General features: G+C 44.6%; 1 protein-coding gene across 1 annotated transcript; it reads right to left on the bottom strand.

Annotated features, from left to right (window-relative positions):
• Positions 1 to 12,021: 12,021 nt before the first annotated feature.
• PRR15 (proline rich 15) lies at positions 12,022 to 13,151 on the bottom strand. The gene is made up of 2 exons (XM_030943607.1): positions 13,091 to 13,151; positions 12,022 to 12,746 (listed from the first exon to the last, which is right to left on the bottom strand). Exon 2 carries the CDS (start codon positions 12,735 to 12,737, stop codon positions 12,375 to 12,377), a length of 363 nt encoding a protein of 120 aa, XP_030799467.1. The 5' UTR covers positions 12,738 to 12,746; positions 13,091 to 13,151; the 3' UTR covers positions 12,022 to 12,374.
• Positions 13,152 to 13,449: the final 298 nt, after the last annotated feature.

Raw genomic sequence — 13,449 nt, 5'->3', positions numbered from 1 at the left:
ATCAAGATGTCTCTGCATATAAATCTTGGACAATAAAAGCAGAAAAAACTCATAATAGCTCTCTTGTCTCTGAGGCTAGTAGGGACTGTTGGTATACTCCACTGAGTATCAGATGTCAACAGTGTAATAGGAAAGTTTTTCCGTCCTTAGCAGCTTTTCTCAATTGGGAAATTAAATGTCCTTTCATCCACCAGCCATGGATCAGGATTAGCTTTAGTACATTACTACTTCAAACATTAATAAAGGGTTTGTTTTTAGGCCCTGTGTCATGCTTATAATGCAAATAACAATAAAAGACAGAATGAGTGTCAACCCTGCCCCCAGTTTGTTAGTGGGCTCTTTTTCTTACCATACCAAAGCAGACTGCTTGCCCCTCAAAGAGCACACAACATGCATAAATATTTATGTCCAAACCTGTTTCTTACTGGATATCACTTCTGCAGACAGTATACTGTCACACCCTGTTCCTTTCTGGCAGGTTACCCTGATGCATCTGTGACCAACACAGAGCACATGATGTCCTGCTCCTCAACTGCTGCTCTTCCTGATCCTTCAACCTTCCAGATCTGGCACAATTTACAGTTCAAACCAACGGCACTTCTAGCACTCATGGCAAAATCACAAAGAATGAACTGTATTCCCCTGCTCTGTCTGGGGGAGAGACAGACTTTGCCCTGCAGATTTCTGGCTTCCTCCTCCAGGTGCCTTCTTGGACATTTTCAGGAGCATATTGTCAATGGATTAGGGTTCTTGTGCCATCCCTTCTGTGGAGAGGGCAGTGTGCATGAGTGTAGGATGGGAAACATCCCTTGATCAGCTTTTCTAAGCCAGGAAAAAGCAGAGCTACTCAGCACATGCAGATGGAAAATTAAAAAGCCTTACATGGAGAATACAGAGTCAAGGACCTTTCATGCCAGAGCAGCTACACACAGCTGAGCGGAAGACAGCAGTAATCACACCTTGTGAAAGGAGCTACTAGGGGAGGTGGCAGAGAGAGATTAAAAACTATTTTGGTGCCCACTGAGATTGCTCCAGGCCCAAGACAAAACCATGTTGATACAGTGAACTGGTGAGAGGCCTATGTGCTATTTTTTAAAGCTCTCCACCACTTCTGGTAAGGGTCAGCCATTCATTCTTTGTAATGCCTTAAGCACCCAGACATACTTTCAGACAAGTATTAAGAACATCAGATTAAGTCTTCCTCCCCAAGGAATCTAATAAAATTATAGGCCTGACTTGCTTCTGATTTAGTTACATACAGTACTCTTAAATTTAAGCATAATTAAGCGAATCCTACAATGTGTTATTAGTTGTGGATAGCAGACAGCTGCAGAAAATCTGTGGAAGTTGTGTCCTTAGCTCGGTCATCACTGTCAAGAGGAAGGCCTGCAAACATGAAAATTAACATTTATACCATCATTGCTAATGCATAAAGCTTTAGGATATTTAGGTTTAACATAATTAAATACCTGATTAAAACCTCTTGGAATCTCCTGGTTGTGTTTTCCCTTGATGTACCAGTCTGCAATTTCAGCATGCCTCTGGAGACCTCAGAGGGCAGAGCAAGTGTGAAGACTGGTGCATTAAAGAGCAAAAGATTTAAGTGTTATGGAAAGCTTAAATCCTCCAAACAGGATCACTCCTGACAGAGAATCAGAATCAATAGCAGCAGCTATTGTCAGTGCCCAACAAATAAAGCTTGTAAACTGCATGTTTTCAAACTCCTAGGAGGGTGAGGAAAAAAAAAATTGTGAGTGGCAGATTGCCTCTGGGATTCACAATTCCTACAGGTTAAAAGCTCAGTAGTTACTAAAAGTCAGTTGTCAGATTTCCTTGCCTCACCTTGGTGATGCAATTTACAATAGCCCCTGCTCTGGAGGAACTTGGAGCTCCTTCAAAAAAAACCCTGGATTTTTGTTTTGTTTTCTAAACAGATTGTGAAGTACCTATGACAAAAGAAGCATTTTTAGTGATTTTTTCCTTGGGCTTACTACAGTGGTGTAAAATGACAGCCAGTCTCTGTGAGACTGAGGCTGTTGCTGAGGAAACCCACACAATCACAGAATATTCTCAGCTGGAAGGGATCCGCAAGGATCAAGTCCAGCTCTTAAGTCCATGGCCCATAGAGGATTTTGGCATTATTGTCACCATGCTCTAACAACTAAGACCTAAAAACATAAACTGTGAACATAAACTATAAGATGCTACTATGTGCCAGCTCAGGAAATGATCAATGTTAAGCAATTTTATGTACACATGAAAGGGTTACCTTTACATGGCTGGAATTGTAAAATTCTCACTCTTCTTGCAAATTACATTTTTACCAGGGTGTACTCTAGATCATCTCAAGGTTACAACATAACTGATTTAAAAAATATTTCCCTTGGTATGTAAATTTAAAATCTGGAGTCATCAGAAAGAGTACCTGAGTGTAAAAACTGCTTTCTACTGCAAAGGGAACACTGGAGATGACAGATCTGGGTGTCTCCATTGGGAAGGAGATGAAACCTCCCAAGGGATGTGGGTGAAAAGCCTTTCACATCAGCCCCTCCCTGTAGCAGGAAGGACATTGTCTATTACAGCATAATTCTGAATATTTTATTGTTTGAACATTGGACAGTTTAATTGCCATAAGCACCTGCACGCCATTTCACCCTGCATATGCCTGGAGCTGTCTTTTGTGTTTATTGTTGGTTTGTTTTGGGTTTTTTTTTAAATATTGAACATGACAAAGCATTTTAAAGATACTTCATGTTCTAATGCAGGCACGGGAGCTCCTGCCAAGTACTCATTCACCCCTAAGAGCAGAAAACCATCCCTTCTGTTCATGCAGCTCCCATGCAGAGGAATTCAAAAGCATTTAGGAAATACTATCTGCCTGTGAACAAGGTACATGGTGTGAAAAAGTACAGCCACAATTAGATAAAATATGGCAAATTTATAGCTCATTGTAGCAGTTGCAAAAGGTACCTGTTAGGTTTGAGCCAGAGAAAAACCAGCTCTGACAAGTTCACCTCTACTGTAGTCTTTTGTAAAGGGTCATTGGTCTGGTGCAAATTACTTCTGTGTGATAGCACAGCCATGCTCCCTAAGGAATTTCAGTTTTGGACTCCACTCCAAACTCAAAGCTTAGGTGCTGGGTTCAGGTGAAAGTTCTAAGGACAGTCATGAGTACTTTGTATCCTACCTTTCTGCTGGATCATGCTTTCACCAAGGCCACCTCCAGAGCCTAGGATTGCCTCTTGAACTCGTGTGTCAGCACCATTCCTTCCACAAAGACATAGAGCTTATTTTCATTTTTTCTTTAACAAGACACAGGTTTTTACCAGGTCAGACCAAACATCCATCTAATCCAGCACCCTCTGACAGTAACTGATAGCAAACATTCCCTTCTCATCTCCTGAATAGGATGAATATGAGATAACTCTTCTGCTATGCTCTCCCACTTCTGACAAGACATCAACACTGACTGTTCGAGAAATTCCCATTGGGGGTTATAACCCTGTCTTTGTTCTGGAATTTGTCTGATAGTTTTTGAGCCCCATCAACAGCACTGAGATACCTAAGCTGACATTTAAAGCACTTACAAGGAAGGTGGCTCCCTCAATTATGTTTCCCTCATGTCTGAGGGCACTCAGCCCTTCCTCTGTCACAAGAGATACCTGGGGCAATGACTCTTCCCAGTCTATTGGATGGGCAGGTTTCTCTAACTACCTGATACCACAAGGCATCTTCCTCTTCAGGCATAATTTTAATAGCCTCTGGGCAGGTTCAGGGTGAAGATTAACACCACAGGCTAACAGAGCAGCTGTAAGGAAGACTGATTAAAATGGCACATGGGTAATACATTGCCATAAGCATAAAAAGAGGACTGCCAACGTGTCTGTCTTAAAAACCAATTACATGACAGAAAAGGCTGCTCATTCTCTACATGTTGGGATCTCATCCATTGGAAAGGATGAAGAGCCTCAGGTTTAAAGTCCTTCAGAGCACACACCATTTCCTACTAGAGTGTAAGGGCAGATAGATCTGTCCCCCATAGTCAGCTGCATCTTCAGATAAGATCCTGCCACTCATAAAAGAATTTAGTTGTTGCGTTCCTCAATAGATACAGGCATTAGACAAGGGAATCCCTCCCCATAAATTTAGCCCTGTTTTATCACCTAAAAATGACTTTTCTCCTAGCTCTCTCCTTAGTCAAGCCTTCAGTGAACCCCACCCCTTCTAAAATCTGTCAAACATGGCAAATGATATTGCCATGCTACTTAAAGTCAGATGAAAGCAGGTGGTAAAGCTGTCACTGCAACAGGCAGCAGAAACACAGCCACCACAAGCAGCTTTAATTTGGCAAAGAAGATGGAGAGGCACTTCTCCAGGATCCCTGTGGCATTAACACTGCTGGTAGTAGCTTTTAGTTCCCATTTTGTTGGTTGAGCAAGTTCTCTTTCCTCTCGAGGGACTGCCAAGGTGCTCTAGGAGACATGCAGAAGACTGAGCCTCCTCAGGCTCAGTGCCACTGAGGAGTCACACGGGGTGTGCAGGGATGCCCCAGTTCCCAAGAGAGAAAGGACAGCATTTTCAAAATGTTTCCTGCATGCTGATTGGCACAGGTCCACGTCTAAAAGCAAATCCCTCACACACTCTGGCAGCTGGCATCTTACATGGAGATACCAAAGGCTGGGTGTATATCCTGAAAATATCCCACTTGCCAGTGCTCACTGGGCATTTGCATGCAGAAGTTGCCAATCTCAAGAAGCCAAATTTGTGCTGCCATTTTTGCCTCTTCCCTAATAGCAGGCACTTTTTGGTATCACTTGTAGGAACTGTTATAGAGCACACAAATGCCATAAAGGACCAGCAAAGCCTTGGCAACTGACCTTTCCCCAGCCTTGGGAGCAAGCCCTGACAACATTTACAGTGATGGTTCAGACCCAAAAACAAGTTAAAATTGTGCTGCTGGTTTCTACTCTGGATTAAAGGGTTTTTAAAGGTGCAGTATGACTGCTGCTTGACATAGGCATTTGTTGAAGCAAGTATTTTTAAAAAGAGCTTGAATTAAACGGGTTTGTATTGTGCTGTGTGAGGGTGTGCCCCATCCTGGCTGGCAAAGCAAAACAGGTAAAGGCCGAAGCAGTAACTAACACTGAAGCACAGGGAGGGATGGGGGTGCTCCGCACACCTCAGGACTTAAAACCCTCTTCAACCTTTGGTCTTGCTCTCAATGCAAACAAAAGCACGAGAGAAGGTTTCATTGGGCTTTATAAAGAAGCTGTTTAGCAGTAAAAGCTGATCTACAGGCAACGGACAAAAGAACAATAGCCCTGCCGAAATGCTACACGGGGCTGAGGTTCTGTAAGGAATAATTTCAAGTTGACTGCAAAAGATCAAATAGCATCTGGAAAGCAAGAATATACCAGGGAGGAGGGGAGAAAGCAGCTACACTGCTTCAGCACAAATAGCTGAAAATACAGAATAAAAAAGACATATGTTATTAGGCAGCTCTTTTGCAGTGTTAACTCCATTTGCATTGGTAAATAAACCAGAAATTTTCCTTTTCTACCTTTTCACCTTAGTATAATTTTGACAGTTTTGCGTAACTACACTCCCTTTTTATGAGTTTTTACTGAAGCTTAGAGACACAAAGGTACTGAGACACCATTGAAGTAAATGGAATCAGACACCTCAATGCTTTTGTCAGTGTGACCCTTTGACCACACTGGAAATCTGCAGCTGCACGAGGGGAGGCACATTCCCACACCACTACTTTATATACACATCTTAGGATATAACTGAATTGTTTTTCCTACCTGTGCAAGTGGGACACACATGCCACAGATGCAATTCCACCTCTGCCCATCTCTGGTTCTAGTTGAAGTCTCAGCCATGTCCTGGAAGTCTCTGTGCAGTGATATGTTAAGTTTAAGTCATATTAAAACTCCCACATACCTAAAGGCTCCTCTTAGAGATCTAAAACTTTAGAAATCCCATTTGAGACTTTTGCCTCCACTTTTTACACCTTGGTTTTCTTAGGTACTTTTGGCATAGTCTGACTTCTGTTCTCAGACTAGATGCATAATTTTGTTCACATACTTAGAAGCTTTACTTTAGCCCTATTTCCTACATTTCCTTTCTTTAAAGTAGGGATGATGGATGCCTTTTTTCAGGAAGATGAAAGGATTAGTCTTCAGGTGAGCTCACTTCTCCAGAGCACTCCACAACTGCAAGATTATGAATTTGAGTTTAGATTTATGCATAAGTCATAGGTTTATCCTCTAATTTTGTGGAAACCTTTTGCAGATGACAAGCTCAGCCAAATTCTTGTTTCAGCGGAAAAAACTGAAAAACCAATCAATAAAACTAGAGAGGTAATACATAGTGTATTAGAATACTCATTAAAAAGATGTCTGTATGGTAAACTATAACAGCAGAAAAATAAAAATATATGGATTAAGAAAAAATAGCTGTCATCAACAAAAACAGATAATATTTTAAGTGCTTCAACTGATCATTTAAAGTGGGACCTCAGCTTTCTAAAGCTTATGTGATTTCAGTCATGCTCCACAATGACTGCTGTTCTAATGTGATTCTTCACTTTCTCACTCTTTGCCATTTCAGAGGCAATTCAGCAGATGTTAATTAACACCTGTGATAGCTAATATATTACCTAGAGGCATTTTCCTACCTACTGTTAGTCAGTGGAGAATTGAGCTAGGAACAAACCATAACTTGCCAGCCTTGCAGGAAGAATTAAACTACCTCTAAATGCTCAGTGCAGTATCTAGCCATGGGCTTATCTCTTCCCCAGATGTATGCCAGTGTAAAATGCTGTCCTTGTATATTCTGTACATTTCATAAATTCTACTTCTCTAGCTGTTTTAGGGTCTAGCAAGGAGATTATTATAGCACTGGTATAACATGAAAAGAACGCAAGAACAGAGAAGTCAGAAAATATGTTTTTTCTCCTCCTCCTCCCCTTTTTGCAGTGGTCTGAGCTACAGCATTTCTAGGAAGTGCTGCTGGCAGGATTTCTCTTTGAAGTTTACACCATGCTCCTAGTCCTGAACTCAGTGATGTTAAACAGGACAGGTGAACCAATTCTGTTTTTTGGAAACTTGTCACTGAAAGGACGTGCCAAGATAAACACAACCAAGAATGCACAGACAATGAGGCTCCTTCTGTTTCCCAGGTAGTCATAGCTCCAGAATCAAGACTAAGGCTCAGTTCTGCTCCTGTTCGTGAAATTCAGTAGGAAAGAGCCCAGAAACAGATCTATTTTTTTTCCTTTTCCCTTGGCCACTGAAGTGCTGCCCTGTCACTGAAGCTCTTGAGAGATCAGTGGATGGTTTATCTGCTCAAACATTTACAGACTGATGATAGAACAAAGACCCGGAAAGCAAAATTAACTTAAGTCAGCAGTGGGGAAAAAAAGGTGAGTCACCAAAGTTCAAGTACACACTACCTCAAATTTTTCACTTCAACAGGCATACAAAGGTATGGTTCTTATTTTCAGGAATGAGGAGAGTAATGCTCTTTACCTCGTTATGTAAAAGGAACTACCATGAGGAACAATAACTTTGGATGAGGGGAAAGACCTGAAATATTGCAAACAGGCAGCAGGAGATTCACAGCATACACAGGCTTGTGTCTGAGAATCAAGTTTATTTCCCACATCCCAAAACATCTAATAGTCTGGTCACTAATACTCTGAAAAGAATCATTCTTTTGCATTTAACTCAGAAGAAACCTGATGTTTTGATCTGATGAGGTTTACTCACCAGGGTAGATTTTTTCTTAAAATCATGCCCTACAGCTATCATGGAAAGCCACTTGCTATCCCCAAAACACGTATTAGCTGATGTTATATTGCTTTATCTAGATCAAATGGGCAGTAAATCAAATTCATAAGCTGCAGCTGCTAATCAATATGCTTTAGTTGAAGACTACATTCAAATACTGTTTCTTGGAGCTACTTGTGAATTTCAGATGTGTCATTAAAGATAAAACTGATAAACTACTTCACTGCTGCTTGTGTCTATAAAATCGAGCAACTTTATCTCTTTTGTTGTATTCTGAAATGAAAAATCAGAGCCAGCAGGTTTCTCATCTTATTTACAATAAATTAGAGATGAAGAGGAATGGTTTGCTTTTCAAAATTGTGTAATTATATGGTGTCAAATATCATTCTATAACCAATCCTCTCTTGCCCCAGCTTTTAGAAGACATCTTAGAAAATACAAGGTTTGGGTTTCTTTGTTTTGTTCTACCAGATAGAATCCCAAGAGGCAGTAAAATGAGCTTCCAGTTTGTGGCTGCGTTTGAAACAGCTTGTCTTCTGATATCAGCTATTTAAATGAGCCACATTAAACATGGACTTTAAGGTCGAGCATCCAGCTGCACTGGCCAGGCCAAGGCCAGAAGTTCTGTCCTTCAGATTTTAGCCTTCATATGAGGTTATCTTGCTCAGGGACAAGAGACTTGATATTTTAAATATAAAATTATCACTGGTGCCATTACAGTGAAGAGAGAACTAAAAAAAAACAACAAAGAAAAAAAATACGCCACCATCACCGGAAAAACTCCCCAAAAAACCCAAAAAAAAAAAAAAAAAAAAAAAATCAAAAAATCAAAACCAAACCAAACAAAAAACCCGTACATCTTCCCCTCCCCCCCCCCCAAAAAAAAAACAAACCCAAAACCAATCCTCCAAACAGTGAAGACTCCTCTTCCTCCAGTCAGGTCTCCTCTCCATTTTTCCAGTTCAGTTTAAGTCATACCCTGACATAACATCTGAGGTTACAAGTCTTGAGGCTTTCAAGGCATTTATTCCAGCGTTTCCAATTTAAGATCATCTTCTGCAGGTGCTCCCTATAATCTTTGTTGAGGTCCAGCCTGACCAACCTACAATAGCAGGGAATGATTCACCAGGCAACCACTCAGAGATTTATTTTTAGTTTTGGCAAGAGTAGGAATAAGCAAGCATATACTTTGCAAGTTTATTTGAAAAGTTCATTCTATTTCCTAAATATTTATCTTTTGCCCCAAACCAGCAATCCTTAGTATCTAGGTTAATATTAAGAAAATAGCACTGTAACTGACATAGCTGAGGTTCACCTCATCTGCTTATTTCTATTTATTTTGTCAATATGTCACTGTTTACTTTTAAAAATATACAGCAAGTACTTTTTCAGTCACCCTATTTCCTCAACTTTCTTTCTGATCCATGATCTTTATAAAGAAGATGAGAAAAATACCCATACTAAGAGTGCAAACTGCCTTTTAATAATCCAGTGGCCAGAAATGCTCTATGGTTATACAGAGGAAGTATTGTCCAATACATAAGAAATTATTTCCACTTCAAGGGTTAAAAACAGTAATTCAGATGCTCCATAAAATGCCAGGGTTTTTTTTTCTGTATCAGCTTAATTAATTTACATGTGTACAGATTACTTAAGCTTTTTTTGGTGCTCTGGCTGAGAAACAAGAGGACTATTTCTGTGCAACAGGTTATGGCCAAGAGGCCTTCTCCCTCCTGCTGGCCGTGCTGCGTGGGTGAGCCCTGAGCTGCAGGTACCGCTGTGCACAGAGGGCAGGGAAAGTGAGACGAGGCTGCTAGCCCTTTTTCTCATGGATCTAGTTTTTCAGTGGCTGCTATCATATTCATTGAAGCAAGGATTTGACTGAGCAGGAAGATAGAATTACGTCTTCTTCCCACAGCTCAAGGTCAGGATAAAGATGGAGGAGCATTGTGAGGTATTTTAGGTGCATTTATTGACTTCGTATTCTGACCAAATTTCAAAGGTGACAGTATCATAAGCAAGGATTAAGACATGGCTAATATTTAGTCACATATTAGCCGGTATTGATATTGAACCTTAGCAGCAGCCATCTGAACAGCACACCAGGCTTCTCGAATAAAACCCAAATTGTGTATTTCTTGTGCCTAGGTAAAGACTTGCAAACAACAAACCTGAGACATTTCCAAAGAGCAAACAGAGGTTCACTGTAGAACAAGGCAGCTTTGAGGTACAGAAGAGAGGCGGAAAGTCTATTTTCACAACAGTTTAAGGATTAAAAATGCAAAAAAGCATCTACATGAGATATATAAAACACTAGTCTGCATTCATTCTCCAGCCTCTGGCTAGTTCTGACGATCTGGCCCTCACAGAACTTACACCAAACTAGATGCAGGAGTTAAGAAATGCATCAGTGCAATTTCTGCTTATTCATTCTTCCATTCTGGGCGCACGCACACACACAAAAACACTTCTTTGAACCTTAAAATACATAAACACAGGCAAACTACTTCTGCCTGTAAGAAACATGAACAGTTTGGCCTCCAAAGGTAGTATGACAACCCTGGCAACAAAAGCACCCCTTTGTGCTTCCTTCTTCCTCAGTCCCATTCTGGGTTAACTGTAGCTGGAATATGGTTCTTCATCATCCACCTCTCTGTTTCCAGCTTTTAAACTTTCCCCCTTCTCTCTTATCCCCCTTTTCCCAACACTAGGTTTGCTCTGATTGCTTCTTCTCAAGAGAAGGATTTCAGATGCCCCTTGACTGAAGAGGCCTCCCATAAGAAAAGCACCCCTGAGGAGAAAGTTTAAAGAACTCCCCTCGCCCTACCCAGATCTTTTCTTGGTCAGCATGGAGTCAGCAATATAAAAAGGCAGTCCAAATCCAGTACCTTGTAGTTTTACTAAAGGAAATTTTAAAAGCATGTATCTACACACTGGGTGGAGGGGAAAAAAAAGCTTTCATGGAAATTTGATACTACTGTCCCTTTGTCCTTGGGTTCCAGGGTCTGAAGGAACGAATGACCAGTGAGCACCTCAGCAGCTACGTTGTCTGAGTTTATTGCACAGGAGCTTTCAAGGTTCATTACATATTATTGTGCACATTGAACCACGGGGCACTTGCCCAGCATCTAGTGCAACATTTCAGTGATTGTCAGTGGCTGGTTTAATCCACATTTTCAACTGGAACTCACTTATTTCCTTTCCAGTCCTTTTATTTTTAAAATGATTAGTTACAACCAAACAGAATCATAACTGCATAATACTTGACTGTTAGGAAATAATTTTCAGTGCCTGCCACTACGCAGTATCTTGTATTCAGAAAAGGTCTAAAACCATTTTAACAATACAAAGCATATTGCAAATGCATTTAAAATAAATAAGTCAGTTGTTGCTACATCACCTACTATCAAGAAATGTGTAATTGCCAAGTATTTTTAGCTGATTTTGCTCTGTAAGGCACAACACCAGTACAAATCTGGCTTATATTTATTTGTCAAAAAAAAAAAAAATCCAAGAGCTCTTAGAGGGAGAGGGTAACTACTCGAGTGAAAGCACATTATCTCACCATCAGAAGAAATCCTGGGACACTTTACTTTGCTTCAAAAGCCTCAGACAAAGTAAACAGTAAACACTTCCAGTGGTGCCCAAGTCTATTTCCACATTAGAACTGCAACCCTGCTTGTGCTCTCTAGAGCTGGTCTCATCTCCCAAAAGAATGTTTACATCTTATCACACAATTTCTTCATTGAAGCTTCATTATCCCAGTTATCACCAATTATGCAAAAATCATGTATCCCCTGGGTAAATAGTGTGAATTGCTAGACAACATGGGCCTCCCTCTGTAACAGAACTATGAGGGAGCAGTCTCTGAAACACCTTCTTAGTATTACACAGCAAGAAGAGGGAGAATACCAGCACCGTCCTGCCTTTTCCATATGCAAATGGGATGTGATGTGGGACATGGGTGAAGGCAAGAGCCTGCTCCTCACAATACCTCTCTTTGGACCCCCGTGGGGGATGGAAGATGTGATTGTGGCTAATGGTGCACTTTCGGCACCACCGGAGGTCCTCGGCCCTGAAATTAGATAAGAGCACTTTGCACCCCCCCTTCCTTTGATAAGACAGCTTGTGAGATGAAAGCAGCAAAGCGCCTCCTCGGCTTGAGAGCCAGAAGGAACTGGGACACAGGCCTCAGAGTCAGCACGTTGGCTCCTGGCGAGGGCTGTGGGAAGGTTCAGAGACCCCACCGTCGGCCTTGGGATAGCACCTTTGAGTCTGCTCACCACAGTACAGGGAGTGGGGTGTTTATTTGCGGGTTTTTTTAAAAGACAATCACATCGTCCCGTCATCCAGGGGTTTGCTATTGGCGGTGTTCGTGTAACACAGCGCCCGCGATTCCCTCGCCTGGCAGCGCTGCCGGGCTCCCCGCAGTGTCCGCTCAGGGTGTGGGAGGCCGCTGCCTACACGGCACCCATGGGTCCAAGCCCAGCTGTGGGGCAGTCAGCGACTCCGGCCGCCCGTCCCGCCAGTTCTCCGGCCACCCATCCAGCGGCAGCTCCTCGGCGAGCTCCTCCCGGGCTACTCGGGCCCTTGGGCGGCATGGCCTGGGGCGCCACCGCCGTCGAAGACCTCGGGGCTGTCGGCCAGCAGCGAGGTGCGCACCTTCCGCCGCTCCTTGAAGCGGCCCGAATGGGACACTCGGAGGCTCCGCCGGTTGCCGACTGCGGTTCCCGCGGCGTCGCCGCTGCCGAAGGGAACGGGCTGTTCCTCCCGGCCGTCGGGGCTGGGGGTGTCGGCGGGGGTCTCGCTGGCGACGGGGTGCGGCGGGGCTACCGCCGCTTCCTTGTGCTTCTTCTTGCTGGTCAGCGATTTCCACCAGGGCCCGGCCGAGCCCTTCACGCCGGCCCGAGGAGCGGCGGTGGCCGCGGCGCTGTCCGCCATCTCGGGCTCCTGCGGGGGGGAAGAGGGCGAAGACGGGTTGGCAGCCGGACACGCCGCCTCCCCGCTCGGTCGGCGCCGGGACTCCTCTTGCCCAGCACCGGGGGACGGGCAGCGCTGCCGGGGAGGTGTGCCCGGCGCCCGGGAGCGGCCTGCGGGGAGGGACGGGTCCTGCGGCGGCGCCCGGGCGGGCACGGGGGGAGCGTTCCGTGCCCCGTCGAGCGGCTCGGAAGCGCCGCCCGCTCCGTGCGCGGCTCGCACGGTCTCAGGTAAATGACGCCCCGGAGCCGGGCCGCGGGACCCGCTCCCTGCACTCCGCACCCCCCACTCCCAGAAGTAGACCCGAGGTCCGGTACCTTGGGGCTGCCGCCCCCCCACGGGGCGAGGCCGGGAGCGTGGCGCGTCTTGGGGCTCCTGCGATGGGGATCCTTTCGCTTTCCCCCTCCCTCCTTCCCTCCTCTCCCCGCCCCGCCTGCTCCCTGCGCAACAGGTACGGGAAGCGACACTGACCTGGGGCCCGCCCGGCGCTGCGGAGCGCGCTCCTGCCCCGCGGGGATCGCGGCCGCCGCCGCCGCCCGGCCCTGCGGTCCCCGGCACGGCGGGGGAGGGAGGGCAGCGGCCGGCGGGGAGCTCAGCCGTGCGGGGCGGCCGTGCGGGGCGGCTGTGCGGGGCGGTGCGCAGCGGAGCGGCGGCAGGTGCCGGCCGGACCCGCGGC

This window comes from Camarhynchus parvulus, chromosome 2 (genome assembly GCF_901933205.1).
Source record: "Camarhynchus parvulus chromosome 2, STF_HiC, whole genome shotgun sequence".
In the NCBI taxonomy this organism is placed as follows: domain Eukaryota; kingdom Metazoa; phylum Chordata; class Aves; order Passeriformes; family Thraupidae; genus Camarhynchus; species Camarhynchus parvulus.
The sequence above is the reverse complement of the archived record's forward strand: the minus strand, read 5'-3'. Positions and strand labels throughout refer to the sequence as shown.